General features: G+C 37.3%; 1 protein-coding gene and 2 pseudogenes across 1 annotated transcript; all 3 read right to left on the bottom strand.

Annotated features, from left to right (window-relative positions):
- Positions 1-818: 818 nt before the first annotated feature.
- Positions 819-8,220, bottom strand: LOC113359123 (annotated as a pseudogene).
- On the bottom strand, positions 5,199-6,797 carry LOC113361006 (protein DETOXIFICATION 16-like). The gene is made up of 3 exons (XM_026604401.1): positions 6,582-6,797; positions 6,011-6,249; positions 5,199-5,927 (listed from the first exon to the last, which is right to left on the bottom strand). The coding sequence occupies exons 1-3, from the start codon at positions 6,611-6,613 to the stop codon at positions 5,737-5,739; spliced, it is 462 nt and encodes a 153-aa protein (XP_026460186.1). The 5' UTR covers positions 6,614-6,797; the 3' UTR covers positions 5,199-5,736.
- Positions 8,221-12,336: 4,116 nt separating the features above from the next.
- On the bottom strand, positions 12,337-14,770 carry LOC113361005 (annotated as a pseudogene).
- Between the last annotated feature and the right edge of the window lie 1,826 nt (positions 14,771-16,596).

Here is a 16,596-nt window from a genome sequence, read left to right as displayed (position 1 = left end):
TTATGCGGCATGGATTTAGAACTGGTTTTCTTGGATTTAGAACTTGCTCTGTGTTTGTTCTGTGAAAATATCGGATGGTATCGGAAAAATATCTGATATCCAGTAAGTCCGACGTAACGGTAATGAAATTGAATTTTAAATTTCCGTCGGAACTTAACGGATATCCGATATCCGATAATTTTAATGGCAACGAAAGCGGCAGAACCAATATCCGTTACGTTTAGTGTCGTTGACAGCCCTATCTTTGTGTTTCTTTAGGTCAAACTGTGATATTGCAGCAAACATCAAGCCCAACAAGATTATGGTTGGTTGCAAAGTACCGTTCATATTTTGTGATGCTGTATGCTCAGACAAGTGCGAGCAATTTTTGTTTTCAGGTAAAACACTTTGTCACTTAATAAATTTGGTTAGGGAAGCAACCATTTTCTCAAACTTGCAGGCATCATTTCTTTCAAAATTAAAATTTTTGTTTCTAATTCTAGGATATAAGGATTACACAATCTACTACTATATCTAATGTAAATCATCCGGAAATACAAGTACTTTATGACACCACAGTTACAGGAATTGCAGCATCATAAACTCTTTCTGACGCCTGTTTTGCCCGAAATATGCCAAGTTACCGAAAATTAGACAAGAATGAATAACCAGCAAAACCAAGAAATTGTCGAAGACTCTGAAATAAAGAGGGTAAAAATTGTTTTACTTCTAGGGTAAAAATCATAAACTCTTTCTGACGCCTGTTTTGCCTGAAATATGCCAAGTTTTTTCATATAAGAAATTGTTACACGAACAACTGCAGAGAATTCTTCTGTGCTTTATGACACCATAGTCACAGGAATTGCAGCATCGTAAACTCTTTCCGACGCCTGTTTTGCCTAAATATGCCAAGTTACAGAAAGTAATCAGTTAGATTCATAACCAAGAAATTGTTTAAAAGATTGTGAAATAAAGACGGTAAAAATTGTTTTACTTCTAGCTCCCAGTTGGTGCGTATAGTGATGATAAGAAGCGAAAAACCTTGAACAGAAAGTGTGCATACCAACCCAATCTAAAGTCCCTGTATGGGAATTTCGCATTTACAAAAGCATCATTATCCGTACTTAGTAATCTTGCAAAATTTACCAAGTATGATAAGAGAAAAACCATCTAACCTTTCCTCCCACATGTAGAACAAAAGCTAGCAGAACCGCACAAGGAATTCCGACAAGGTAATAAGATCCCAGATTGACATAAGCACCAATCTTTTGCCAACCACATCCTCTAGCCGTACCTGAAAGAACGACTCGGTAAATATTCAAGCCGATATATTGACACATAATTTACTGTTTAGCACTGAAAGAACCTGAAAGAACGGATTGAAGTCCGTCAATGAAGTTGGAGACGGCAAGTATTGGCATCATCACTGCAACATAATCCACCACCTCTTTCTCATTGCTATAAGCACTGCCCCAAATATGGCGTATCAAAATCATGATTATGCCTATTATAATTCCCTCTGTGGCAGCCAAAACAAACACAACTTGCACAGCTAAACGTGCAGCTTGAGGATGGCCTGCTCCTAGCGCATTGGAAACTCTTGTGCTGTGGATTTTTTAGAAATATCTTTAGTGTAAGAGCTTTATACAGAGTACCTGACAAAGCTACATTACATAATATAAGCGAAAAACACAATTAAGCATAATCATAAATAATTCAGAAAAACTAATACATTTAGCGCAACTGACCTTACAGCCCCACCCAGTCCAGATGGGATCATCCAGACCAATGCACCTGTGTTAAGGCTGAAAAACATGAAGGATTTAGCAAACAAGAGTTCTTATTGGTTTTAGTATCTTGTGGATTTAGTGCACAAACCTTGATCGGCTGGGATCCAACTAGAATCGATATATCTATGATTGATCTGATTGATTAGTTACATGAGATCGGCATTCTCTATATTTCTCTTTGAGGTCTATATCGATTGAGTGTGAATCTAAACTTGACTATTTTGGTAGTTATTCGATAGATTGATCTAACCAAACAAAAGAGTTTATTAGATTAAACTTAAAAGACTTTGTCAACAACTCATTATATCTTCAAGCAAGATTGATTAGAGCGGTCACCAAACAGATTATTCCTTTACTGTTTGGAATACGATCCAAAGGAACTTTCTATTCACGTGCATGAATCTAGAAGTCGAAGGCGCAGGGATTCGAGGAAAGTAAGTAGCTAGGGGTAGTCTATTTGGTCTCAACTATACGAAGTTGGTATTAGATTTTTATAGCGGCTTAATTCTGAGAGTATACAAAACTGGACTAGGTCCCGGGGTTTTTCTGTATTTGCGGTTTCCTTGTTAACAAAATCTTGCTGTGTCTTTTACATTGTTTTATGCATTATAATTGTTATTATAATTAAGTAAAATACACAAGTGTGTTAGCTCCATAACACTTGATATTCATCATGTATAGTTCCGGTTATTACCGAACCTATTACCAAGTGCACTCCTTGTTGTCGTAATGTCTCAATCTCGTATCCATAGACAATCACACAAGGTGTGGAACCGAATTGTTGTATTGTCTCGACTCTGTCCGTAGACGATCACATTCGGAAGAGGACTTATAGGTTGAAACAAAAATATTGTGGTGTATTTGGGTACCCTCATCTTTTCATCTATATTTAATTAAGTGGACTGATCAGTATCAGGTCTAGTAAAAATAGTAAGACTAGTAGTGGCTTCAATTTCAGTAAGACTTGGAGTAGACTGTATTGGTATAATTTGAGCATTGACCTCTGTGATATGTTTGTGAGTGGTGAGCTCTAAGCAATGAGACATGAGCGACGAGAACTAGGGGATGAGATCTAAGCGACAAGTTGTAATTAGTGAGTTTTGAGCGATGAGCTCATTCCGGCCGCTGGCATTTGAGTAAGATGGGCACTCAATAGTATGAATTTCCAGTGGTGTTATTTTAGGTGATCTCAATTGAAAGAATTATAAAATACTTATGACTCAGGGCATTAAAAGAGTGATCCAAGCAAGTCTACGATTTCACAATTTTTACTTCCAAATAATTTGAAAAGAATGGGAAATATCAAGTGGTATTTTTTTTCATTCATTAATCCAGATCTCTCCATTCTCTCTCTCTTCATACTCAAGCGATTTCCGTCGAGTATTATCCGCTTAGATCTGCTCCACTTAGAGTAGATCTGGGAAGTATTAGTTTTCATCTACTGTTTCCATAGACTAGAAGTTAACGTTCAAGTTTTTTTAGTTTTTCGGTGTCGTCTCCGACGCTTTTCGTTGTTGTCAGACCTTTTAGTCGTGTCTTCATGACGTTTCTTGTGACGTGTTTCCCACGCTACTTCCTTGCATTTATGGAGATTCAACTTTGGTTGTTTGGTCTTGTAAGTATTTGGAGTTGAACTCTAGTCACTGAAATCTAGATTCTTCTGATCAAAAATTAGGCAGAAAACTCCTGATTTGGAATATCTTTTTCAAAGAAGATTCAATATTAAATGATAAGACTGTCTAGAAACCATCTCTTCCTATTTAATCGTCACTCTCATACTTGCATAGTTTATCGTTTCCTTATATGATCATTTTCTTTCTGTTGTCGGAATATCGACTATATATTTTGTACAGTATGTTCTTCATGTTTAAACAATAGTTTTGATGACTTAATCACCTTATAATCAAGATTCATGATTAATGAAATGGAATCCTTTGATTAAAAAAAAATCTTTCTCCATTATGTATAAATAAATGTTTCTCAAATATTTATACAACAAATTCACCGAAAAGTAATTTACCCTTACATTAATGGCTAGTCACCAAACAGATTATTCCTTTACTGTTTGGAATACCGAAAAGTATTTGGACGTTGAGCTCCGGTCACTAGAATCTGGATTCTTCTGATAAAAATTAGGCAGAAAACTCCTGATTTGGATTATCTCTTTCAAAGAAGATTGAATATCAAATGATAAGACTATGTTTAAAAACCATCTCTTCCTATTTAATCGGCACTTTTATACTTGCATAGTTTATCGTTTCCTTGTATTCCTTTTCTTTATGTTATGGAAATATCCGACTATATATTTTGTACATAAGCATTTCATGTTTAAACAATATAGTTTCTTGATGTACTTAATCACCTTATAATCAAGGTTCACGATTAATGAAATGGAATCCTTTCATTAAAAAAAATAAATCTTTCTCCATTAATGCTATAAATGTTTCTCAAATATTTATACAACGAATTCAGTGAAATGTAATTTACCCTTACATTAATGGCTAGTCATCCTTGACAAATCATTGCTAATAATTCACTCAGAAAGTTGGACGTTAAATAAAAAAGATAAAACTATTATCTATTTTAGTTCAAAAATGAATGTACTCCAATAAAATTGTATTGAAAGAGTATTGCAATGGCTTAGCTTGAACCGGCTCATACACCTTCATTAAATTCTTTAGTGTACTTACAACCATGGAAGGGGTCGGGTATTAAGATCCTTAACCTCGTGGAGTTTGAAATTCTCCTATAGCAGCCTTGCATTCAAATTCAGTGCACAGAGTCGCAAAATCTAACGGCTGATAAGAATAGGAGGTCTAATGATCTAACGGATAATAACAATAGTTCTGACAGAATTCTATTTGTGAGATCCAACGATGGAATTTTAAAGTTTGGAGATCCAACGGTTATATCTACTTGAATTTTGTAATCCCTTATTACCATTAAAAGGGGAGAGATGGAAGGGGCCGGGCAATGAGATCGCTAACCTCGTGGAGTTTGAACATCTCCTAGAGGGCCTTGCATTCAAAATTCAGTGCACTGAGTCGCAAAGACATGGAGATAACACTTATCATCTTTACCAGGGGCTTTCTCCATGTGATGAGAAAGTCACAACACAGAGAGGATATGTCCAAACTTTAAATTTGTTTGCTTGAAGAATGTCCAAATCACAAATATACTCCGTATCCTAAAAATATCCAAATAAGTTTTTGAGTTTGATAGGCGGCTACGCGCCTACCACATAACGGACTCTCAACGGCTTGGCTACTCTGTCGGGATTAAATCATGGATTTGTGTTGCAAAAATGTGGACTATGATGATATTGCAGCAAACATAAAGCCCAAGTAACAGAGAATGAAACAAGAGTAACCAACAAAAATCAAGGTTCAAATTGTTCCAAACTCTGAAATAAAGAGGCTAAAATATGTTTTATTTGTTGCTCCCAGTCTATGCGTATAGTGATGACACGAAGCGAAAAACCTTGAACACCAAGTGCGCATACCATCCCAACACAAAGTCCCTGTTTGCGAATTAGTCTGGCAATAGTATACCAGGCAACAGTAAAATTAAAATCTAACGTCGCGTACTTTCGTACAGTAGCGCTTTCCTTTGGGTTGGCGGGCTAGGCTGGAAATAGGGCCGGTCCACGTGACTGGGCCCCACCAGGGAAAAAAACAATAAAACAAAACTTGAATTTAGTTTACAGGGGTGCTAAACTAGGTGATGATTATTAATTAGCTAAAAGCCTTGAACAAAAAGTGCGCATACCATCCTAACCCAAAGTCCCTATTTGCGCAATTCCACATCAAGAAAACATCACCATCAGTCAATGTTGTGAAACCCGAGCTAGGCGCACGAGTCGCGCAGGGGGGAGCATAGCTAATAGAACGTTTAAGGCGCCAAAATGTGAGCCATTAGTATTTTTTTCTAGGCATGCCGGCCTAGGCGCCTCGTTTCACCTAACGCCTCACACAACTGGCATCAGTATTGAAGTGATATTCATAATTTGACCAAGTATAATAGAGAAGAACGTTCTAACCATTCCTCCCACGTGTAGAACAAAAGCTAATAGAACGGCACAAGGAATTCCGACAAGGTAATAAGATCCCAGATTGACATAAGCTCCAATCTTTTGCCAACCACATCCTCTAGCCATACCTGAAAGGACGACTTGGTAAATATTTCAAGCTGATAAATTGACACATAATTTACTATTTAGCACTATTGATCGCAAAAAGAACCTGAAAGAACGTATTGAAGTCCGTTGACGAAGTTGGAGATGGCAAGTATTGGCATCATGACAGCTACATAGTGCACCACCTCTTTCTCATTGCTATAAGCACTTCCCCAAATATGGCGTACCAAAATCATGATTGTGCCTATTAGAATTCCCTGTGTGGCTGCCAAAACAAACACAACTTGTACTGCTAAACGCGCAGCTTGAGGATGATCTGCTCCTAGCTCATTTGAAACTCTTGTGCTGTGAAATTTTAGAAAAACTTTACTGTAAGAGCTTTATACAATCATCCAACATAATCATTTTTAGTTTGTTCTTTTGATTGTTTGTTTCAATGTTGTGTGAGGCGCTAGGCGGAGCGCCAAGCCCTTCACCTCACCTAGCGCCTAGGTGCCCCTAAGGCGCCCAAGGGGACCAGAAAAATAAAATGAAAAAGGTAATGACTCACGTTTATGGCACCTGGGGCGCTTTATTAGCTAGGCGCGCCCTGTATGCCTTGGGCGCCTAGGCGAGCGCCTAGCACAACATAGGTTTGTTTTACAATGAAGCGAAAATGGAAATTCAGGACCACTGACCTTACTGCACCACTGAGTCCAGATGAGATCATTGAGACTAATGAACCGGTGTTTAAGCTGAAAAATATGAAGGATTTAGCAAACAGAAAAGATAATTAATTTTTGTCTTTAGTTTTCCATTACGAGAGTACAAAATTACAGCGTTGTTGTTTGCATTTTGAAAACATTCATCAAGCCAGTTATGAAACAAGTATGGGAAAGGATTTTACGAGATCGATAGCACCGAGGTTTCTATCTTTGGGTTGGGAAGCAAACCCGATAGCAGAACCACCAGCTCAAAAGACCACACTTCTAAGATGTTCCAGTTGATGAAGTTAGACAATTGCTAAAATTATACAATAAGTCACTTAGGAAAGCAGGACTTACCATACCATGATGGCAGAAGGAACTGCGAGTCTTATAAAGTTAAGAATGTCATGGAGTACTTCCTTTGAGAAACCAGTCCAAGTCCTTTCACATTTACCAGAGTACTTAACATAAAGTACGAGAAATGTCAGATTGATCCAACAAGATATGGAAGTCGCTATTGCAGCACCTTTATTTCCTAGGCCAGCTTTAAAAACCAGAACCCAAAACACAACAAAGTGCAGTAACGCCGTCATTGCAGAACTTATCATCATTGGGAAAACTATGTTTTGTGTCTGTAAAAACCTGACATAACACTGAAGAAGGGATCATATAACGAGCATAAACTCCTGCTTCGGCTGATATTTCAGGATCTTGTCCCACAGTTATGAGAATACGGCATGTGTTTGCCAAGACGAAAGCTATAGGAATGCTAACCAGTAAAAGAATAAACATTCCTCTTTGCATATGTATGCCCAACATATGATACTGTTTTGCTCCGTAAGATTGGCCGCATAGAGTGTCTAATGCACTTGCCATTCCCATCTAGTCCAAAGGATCAGAATGAACCATAATTAGATATGAACAACAAAAATCATATTAGTTCGAGATCAAAAGAGGGTTTACTCTGAATGAAAAAAATTAATCATGGAACCATATTCGGGTTCTCCCATGGATTAAAATCAAATGCAACAAAAACATAATACTCCATTTTCCAGTGTTACATATTCCGTCACCAAGGCACGCGGCACAAAACTAACAATTATCTTAAAAATGAATTAATTATCTCGACTTCTGAGTGGATTATCACACGCATGAGTGCACAGTGAGCACACACCTTTAAGCCATCAAATTTACTATATAGTATCACGTAAAGGCACATAAATAGATGTGAAATCTGACCACGACTTAGAGGAAGCATCCATTGAAGCTGAATATCGAATGTAATGGTAGAAATTAAGAAGAAGTTAACGATGAAAGTTGATTACCAGTAAGCTGAAACCAGTAACAGTTGCAAAAGAAGTAGCCATTGAAGCACCAGAAAGTGACAGTTCACCAAGATGACCAACAAACATAACTGAAATTAACTGTATACAAAACTGAAGGAGATTAACTGTTATTAGAGGTCCAGATAACCATAATTGTTTCTTCACTTCTTCAATAATGATCTCCGAATAACTACTATTCTTGTTATTTTCTTCTTCTTCTCTATTTCGTGATATTAATGGAGAATTCAAACTGCATTTTTATTCCTTTTTCTCCATCATTTCTGTGTTTTCTCTCAGAACACACACTGAGAGTACTCACTCACTCTAGTTGGAAAGAAAGAGACTCAAGAACTAGTGGGAGATTGACACCCTTCAACTATTTTCTTTTACGATTCAATAATTGTATCGCTAGGAAATCACCGTACTTTAACGCTTTTCTCAAAAGAGAAAGAATCCTTTTGGGATGAACGGTTGGCAAGAACCGAGGGCGACCGATCATATTCATGACTAATAGTTTCAAGTACGTACTTTTTGTTTTTCTTGGTTTGGACTGTTGACAGAGGCATTTCTGATTTAAAAGAAGACAGATAAGGCTAAGTCCTTTTGTCCACTGGTGTCGTGTGGAACAGGCTTTCGTCATGCGCCTTTAGTGAACCAAACACACCGTGTAGATAGATGCATGGCTTTCTTCTACGCGAAACATTATAATCTAGACTCAAAAATAACCTCCACATGAAGAAAAAGACATGCAAATTTCTAGTAAGAGAATTACCAACTGTGAAAATAATGATAATTACCAACCGTGAACTGATAATGCAAATCTTTAGACTGTTAGGCTGTCAATGGATATCCGTTGTTATCCGTTAGCCGAATCTGATTATCCGGAATCCTTTAGGTTAAGTTCCGTTATATCGGTAATCGGATATCCGTAGCTGATAACTTAATGGATATTTTTATCCTACCGTAAGGGTACCGGTTAAGGCTATTTCCGTTATCCTTATTTCCGATAACGTGTGTTTAGCACGTGTAAATTCTTAAACCTAGGTAAATATACTTCGATTCATTCATTCTTCTTCAGTTTCAGTCGACCCAAAACAGAGAAAAAAATAGAAGAAAAACTCACTCACCTCTTCTTCAGTTTCAATTCGTGAAAAATCATCTTCTTATCTATACAATAATGTGTGATTACTGATTAGAAAACTAGGGTTATCTTCTTCTGTTTCTTTTGAGTTTAATTTAAATCCTAAAAACTCAATTTTCAATTTAGGGTTTCTGAAATTAGGGTTTTCAAAACAGATTGATATTCGTGAAATTAATCATGTCTCAAAGCGAAAGAGGAGCATCCAATCATGTTGGTTCATCAAGCAATCCCTCACCCTCACTTTCAGTTGCATCACAATTACCTGCTGCATCAAACCAAGTTCAAGGTTCAGGAATTCATTCAACACCTGCTGCTGTTACACCTGCGGTTCGTCCCAGAGAAGAAGCAGAAGATGAAATAGAAGTAGATGAAGATCCAATTATAGCTAAAAAAAAAAGAAAAAACTACATTCAATTAGGTCTGACGCATGGAATGATTTTGAAAGGTCAATTGGAAAGAAGATAGTAAAACGGAAGCAGGTTGGGATAATTTTAGCTCACTGCAAACATTGTAAGAAGAAATTTGAAGCACCAAGGAACCAGCCGCTTGCATCACCATGCTAAAAAGAAAAGCCTGAGAATGAGAAAGGACAAAGAAAGATTACAACAATTAAAACAGGTAATGCACAAACTAAGTTAGCTAATTGGAAGTATGATGCTGATGCTACTAGGATACTTGTTGCTAAGATGATTGCTAAGCATGGTTATCCAATCACTATAGTTGAGCATCCATATTTTAGAGAGTTTGTTAAGTCTCTGAATCCTGCTCCTAAGCTTTACACTAGAAATACAGTTAGGGAAGATATCATGAAACTAAGAACTGAGTTCAAACTGCAATTACAAGAACAATTTGAAACAATTACATCTAAATGTAGTTTAACAACAGATATGTGGACATGTAAGCATACAAAAGATGGTTATTATTGTCTGACAATTCATTACATGGATGATGAGTGGAAACTGGTTAAAAAAACACTAGCATACACTTTAGTGCCATCACCACATTCTGGATAAGTTCTAACATTTGTAGTGAAATCAGTAGCTCTAGATTGGAACATATATTGTAAGCTTTTTGCTATAGTTGCTGACAATGCTAGCTCAAACAATGTTATGATGGAAAATCTGAAGTCATGGCTTGATATCAAAGATTGTCTAGTTCTTAATGGGGATTAGTTCCAAATGAGGTGTAGTAATCATGTATTGCACTTGATTGTGGGGTGTGGAATGAGAGTAGTTGCTCCATTTATAGATGCAGCTAGAGAGTGTGTGAAATATGTCAAGTCAAGTCAGGCTAGAAAAGAGAGATTTGAATGTATTATTTTCCAAGTTAAGCTTCCTGCTTCAAGGTATGTTGGTTTAGATGTGGATACCCGGTGGAACTCCACCTTTAAGATGCTTAACGATGCAATTTTTTTGAGACAAGCTTTTGTTAGGCTAGCTGATTTGGACAATGACTTCAAGATACTACCAACTTCTCAGGAGTGGCAACAAGGAGTACATATATGTGAATGTTTGGAATTATTTGATGTGATTTCAACCAAATTTGTCGGGATTAAGTATCCCACAACAAATTTGTATTGTAATGGGGTGAAAGAAGTTAATAGAAGCATTAAGATCTGGGAATTCAGTGAGCATGAGTATATCAGAGACATGGCCAAGAATATGAGGACAAAATTTAATAGCTACTGGAAATAAAGTAACACTTTGATGGGCATTGGAGTTGGTTTAGATCCTAGGTATAAGGCTAGATGGGTGGAGTTTGTTATGAAGAGAGTATATGGTGTGCAAAACTATCAAACTCACTATAACAAATTTGAGCTTTCACTCAATGCTCTTTACTGTGCTTATGAAACCAACACTACAACTCCAGATTATTTTGATAGTGGAATGAATTCAGTTGGAATTGAGATCTGTGCAGCTACAACAACATCATATGAATTTGGTTATGATGATTTTATTATGGAAAACAATGTGTTTAAGGTTGAGAAGTCAGAATTGGAGACATACTTAGCAGAAACAGTTCTTCCTAAAGGCACATCCACTGAAGAAATAAGGTTTGATATCTTAAGTTGGTGGAATCATGATCCTAAGTACCCAACTCTCTCAAGGATTTCAAGAGATGTATTGGATGTTCCAGTGACAAGTGTAGCATCAGAATCAATGTTTAATATTGGTGGCAGGGTTCTCACATCTCATAGGAGTTCATTAGCTCCAGAACTTGTTGAAGCATTGCTTTGTTTGGGTGATTGGATGCCAGATCTCAGTCTCAGTGACAGTGATAGTTGTATTACTGGCAACTTTCCTCACATCTTGATATTTTATTTGCTTTTATATTTATTGGCTTATTGCACTGACATTGCAAACTTAACTAACACTTTTGATTTTCCTTTAAAAATGCAGAAGTTCAGGACTAAGGAGGAATACATTTGCAGATGCAGTTGGCAGTGGAGATGGAGGAATGCATTTGAAGTTGTTGCAACATATGGAGATAAAGTTCCTTTCATCCTTTGTCTTTTCTTTTGCAATAACATGGTTTTTTCTTTTGCTAGAAATCTAGAACATCTGAACATGTAATTTGGTGGCGTGGATTTAGAACATGAACATCTGTATGTTTTTTTTTTATGCGACATGGATTTAGAACTGGTTTTCTTGGATTTGGAACCTGCTCTGTGTTTGTTCTGTGAAAATATCGGATGGTATCATAAAAATATCTGATATCCAATAAGTCCGACGTAACGGTAATGAAATTGAATTTTAAATTTCCGTCGGAACTTAACGGATATCGGATATCCGATAATTTTAATGGCAACGGAAGCGGCAGAGCCAATATCCGTTACGTTTAGTGCCGTTGACAGCCCTATCTTTGTGTTTCTTTAGCTCAAACTGTGATATTGCAGCAAACATCAAGCCCAACAAGATTATGGTTGGTTGCAAAGTACCGTTCATATTTTGTGATGTTGTATGCTCAGAGAAGGGCGGGCAATTTTTGTTTTCAGGTAAAACACTTTGTCACTTAATAAATTTGGTTAGGGAAGCAACAATTTTCTCAAACTTGCAGGCATCATTTCTTTCAAAATTACAAATTTTTGTGTTTTTAATTCTAGGATATAAGGATTACACAATCTACTACTATATCTAATGTAAATCATCCGGAAATACAAGTTCTTTATGACACCACAGTTACAGGAATTGCAGCATCATAAACTCTTTCTGACGCCTGTTTTGCCCGAAATATGCCAAGTTACCGAAAATTAGACAAGAATGAATAACCAGCAAAACCAAGAAATTGTCGAAGACTCTGAAATAAAGAGGGTAAAAATTGTTTTACTTCTAGGGTAAAAATCATAAATTCTTTCTGACGCCTGTTTTGCCTGAAATATGCCAAGTTTTTTCATATAGGAAATTGTTACACGAACAACTGCAGAGAATTCTTCTGTGCTTTATGACACCATAGTCACAGGAATTGCAGCATCGTAAAATCTTTCCGATGCCTGTTTTGCCTAAATATGCCAAGTTACAGAAAGTAATCAGTTAGATTCATAACCAAGAAATTGTTTAAAAGATTGTGAAATAAAGACGGTAAAAATTGTTTTACTTCTAGCTCCCAGTTGGTGCGTATAGTGATGATAAGAAGCGAAAAACCTTGAACAGAAAGTGCGCATACCATCCCAATCCAAAGTCCTTCTTTGGGCAATTTCGCATTTACAAAAGCATCATTATCCGTACTTAGTAATCTTACAAAATTTACCAAGTATGATAAGAGAAAAACCATCTAACCTTTCCTCCCACATGTAGAAAAAAAGCTAGCAGAACCGCACAAGGAATTCCGACAAGGTAATAAGATCCCAGATTGACATAAGCACCAATCTTTTGCCAACCACATCCTCTAGCCGTACCTGAAAGAACGACTCGGTAAATATTTCAAGACGATATATTGACACATAATTTACTGTTTAGCACTGAAAGAACCTGAAAGAATGGATTGAAGTCCGTCAATGAAGTTGGAGACGGAAATTATTGGCATCATCACTGCAACATAATCCACCACCTCTTTCTCATTGCTATAAGCACTGCCCCAAATATGGTGTATCAAAATCATGATTATGCCTATTATAATTCCCTCTGTGGCAGCTAAAACAAACACAACTTGCACAGCTAAACGTGCAGCTTGAGGATGGCCTGCTCCTAGCTCATTGGAAACTCTTGTGCTGTGGATTTTTTAGAAATATCTTTAGTGTAAGAGCTTTATACAGAGTACCTGACAAAGCTACATTACATAATATAAAGCGAAAAACACAATTAAGCATAATCATAAATAATTCAGAAAAACTAATACATTTAGCGCAACTGACCTTACAGACCCACCCAGTCCAGATGGGATCATACAGACCAATGCACCTGTGTTAAGGCTGAAAAACATGAAGGATTTAGCAAATAGAAATGCAGTGTTGTTTGCATTTATCCAGACAGTTATGAAACTCAAAAGAAAATTTTGTGCAAGTATTGGCAAGGAGTTTACCAGGTTGACAGCACCGAAGTTTCTAGCTCTGGGTTGGGAAGCAAACCCGATAGCAAAACCACCAGATTGAAAGACCACATTTCTAAGCTGTTCCAATTGATGAAGTTAGACAATTTCTAAAACAGTACGTGAAGTATAGATGTTAAAATTTAGAAAGCGGTATGTAGTGAGATCTCATAATACCAGACCATAATAGCCGAAGGAACTGCGAGTCTTATAAAGTTAAGAATGTCATGGAGTGCTTCCTTTGAGAAACCATTCCAAGTCCTTTCGCATTTACCAGAGTACTTAACATAAAGTACCAGAAGTATCAAACTGATCCAATAAGATATGGAAGTCGCAATTGCAGCGCCTCTAATTCCTAGGCCAGCTTTGAAAAACAGAACCCAACACACAAGAAAATGCAGCAAGGCCGTCATTGCGAACTTATCATCATTGGGGATACTATGTTTTGTGTTTGTAGAAACCTGATATGGCACTGAAGAAGTCCATACGCGAATAAGGAAGGGATCATGTAACGAGCATAAACTTCGGATTCAGCTGATATTTCAGGATCTTGTCCCACAGCTATGAGAATACGGCCGGTGTTTGCCCAAACAAAATAAAGTGGAACACTAACTAGTAGAAGAACAAACATGCCCCTTTGCATATGTATGCCTAGCTTATGGTACTGTTTTGCGCCGTAAGATTGGCCACACAGAGTATCTAATGCACTTGCCATTCCCATCTAGTCCAAAATATCAGAATGAACCATAATTAGACATGAACAACAAATATCCTATTTTTCGGCCCCAAATGGATTACGAGGCGCATGAGTGCACAATAAACTCGTACCTTTAAGCCATCAGATTTACTACTATAAGGATGAACATAATATCCGTCAGCTTTGCAGAAGTAGCTATTCAAGCTTAAAATTAAATGTAAATATGATAAAAACTAAGAAGTAATGATGAAAGTTAATTACCAGTAAGCTGAAACCAGTAACAGTTGCAAAAGAAGTAGCCATTGAAGCACCAGACAGTGAGAGTTCACCAAGATGACCAACGAACATAACTGAAATTAACTGTTATTAGAGGTCCAGATAACCATAATTGTTTCTTTACTTCTTCAATAATAATCTCTGCCTTGTTTTCTTCTTCTCTATTTCGTAATATTAGTGGAGAATTCAAACTGCTTTTTTCTTCCTTTCTCTCCATTTTCTGTTTTCAGAACACAGTTAATAGTTACTCACTACTCACACTAGTGGGAAAGAATATCAATAATTTTATTTATTTATTGTGATATTTTATGACCATCAATTCAATAATTGAATAACTTTCTTTTTTTATGTTCTATCTATCTAGAAAATCACTGTTATCGAAGGCTTTTCCGAAAAATGAAGAAGCAAGAATCCTTGTGTGAGATGAATGATGGGGAGGAATTGAGAAGCCGATCATGATTATTGACTAGCCATTTGTTTCCACGTACTTTCCCCCATTTGTTCATGCCACTTCATTTTATCTTTGAGTTGAAGCGGATAAGAGGTTAATCACGTCTTATGGGAGACAAGCTAAATCAGGGACTCGAACCTGGGACCTCCTGAAACACATGAAATCTTTGAGAAATGGGGATGACCAGCTGAGCTAGCTACCCGTTTTTCTAAATAATAATAATTATCTATAATAATAAAAAAAATAGAATTACAAAAAGCTACTGAGATGCCTAGTAACAAGTTGGGCACCAACGTCTTTTTGTATAACGATCCCTAGTCTATGAAATAAAAAATTGTTTTTCCTAGCACTAACGTCATTTTTGGATAAATAGTTATCCATCCTCTTCATGAAGTCAATAGCTTTTTCGTCAAGCTCGCCTAGTATCGAAAAGCAAGGGTACCAAAACCATACTCGTGTGATCTGCATTTGTCAAGATATTTGGTATGCTTACGAGAAACTGCATTAGCGATAGCAAGGCCAAGGGGAAAAGTATGAATGCCACCACCAGTAAAAAGAGAGACTCCCCTAATATCAAGGCACACATCACGACCATTGTCCAAATTATATACGAGAATGTCCGTTGGTCGCAATGCCCCCCACTGCTGGAGAGAAAACCATGACCAACCTATTTTCTTGCAGTAGTCCCGGATTGAAAACACATGTCGGGAAAGGTACTACAGACCAAGTCATGACGAAATTTGAGGCCTACCTCATGTACGCAATGTAGAGCGTGGTACCCATAAATGTCCATTTTCCTATCGTAAAAGGGGCAGACAAACACAAAACAGCGCTGAAGTGCCGATGACCAATTTTATGGTTGAGTCTGTCGATGCCGATGACCAATTTTGTGGTTGAGTCTGTCGATAGGGATCGCCAGAAGATAATCTTGTGCATTGCAGATTTTATTGCACTATCATAAAGCCTTGTCTCTATTTGACATAGGGAAGTCATCGTGGATGTTCTTCATAACTACATCGAAGTATTTCACTTCCAGGAAAGACATAGTGTTGGGGGAAGTTTCTCCCATGTAGGTAGCGGGAGCATCCACTCCACAAACATTGGCGTACTAATCCTGATGCATATTAGGGCCAATAGTGGAGAGACGTGTTTTCTGCAAAATCACCTCTTGCAACCCATTGGTCCGTAAACAGGAAGCTAGGAAACAGTAAGACATAGTGTCATCCATGTTAAAAATGTTGGGGAAAATTGGCACCCCTAGCGCGGCGGAAATCAGAATCACAAAGGGTAATTGGTGATTTGAACCAAATGTAGGGCAATTGGTGGTTCACCTTTACAGGCTACATCCACGGCTAACATCACCAGAAAAACTTCCATTAAATCAAAGACCATTACATGTTCTTTCCGCAAACCAAGACAAGACTCAAAGAGTTAACAAGACATACCCGAGAACACCATCGAAGAAACCATAGAAATCAATTCTCTAACCATTCCTCAAACCAGCCTTATGTCTTCTCTTCTACACCTTCTTCACAGCTGCTAACAACAAAGGAGAAACATGGAAACACTGGAAACCTGGTTTCGGGCAAAGC

This window comes from Papaver somniferum, chromosome 3 (assembly GCF_003573695.1).
Source record: "Papaver somniferum cultivar HN1 chromosome 3, ASM357369v1, whole genome shotgun sequence".
NCBI lineage: Eukaryota > Viridiplantae > Streptophyta > Magnoliopsida > Ranunculales > Papaveraceae > Papaver > Papaver somniferum.
Note: the sequence above shows the minus strand (reverse complement) of the source record. Positions and strands in the feature narration are given on the sequence as shown.

Coding starts and splice junctions, on each gene's coding strand:
- LOC113361006 (XM_026604401.1), bottom strand. CDS start 6,613: ATGATCTCATCTGGACTCAGTGGTGCAGTAAG. Junction 6,250..6,581: donor GGACTCAGTGGTGCAGTAAG/GTCAGTGGTCCT, acceptor AAAATTTCACAG/CACAAGAGTTTCAAATGAGC. Junction 5,928..6,010: donor ACTTCAATACGTTCTTTCAG/GTTCTTTTTGCG, acceptor TCGTCCTTTCAG/GTATGGCTAGAGGATGTGGT.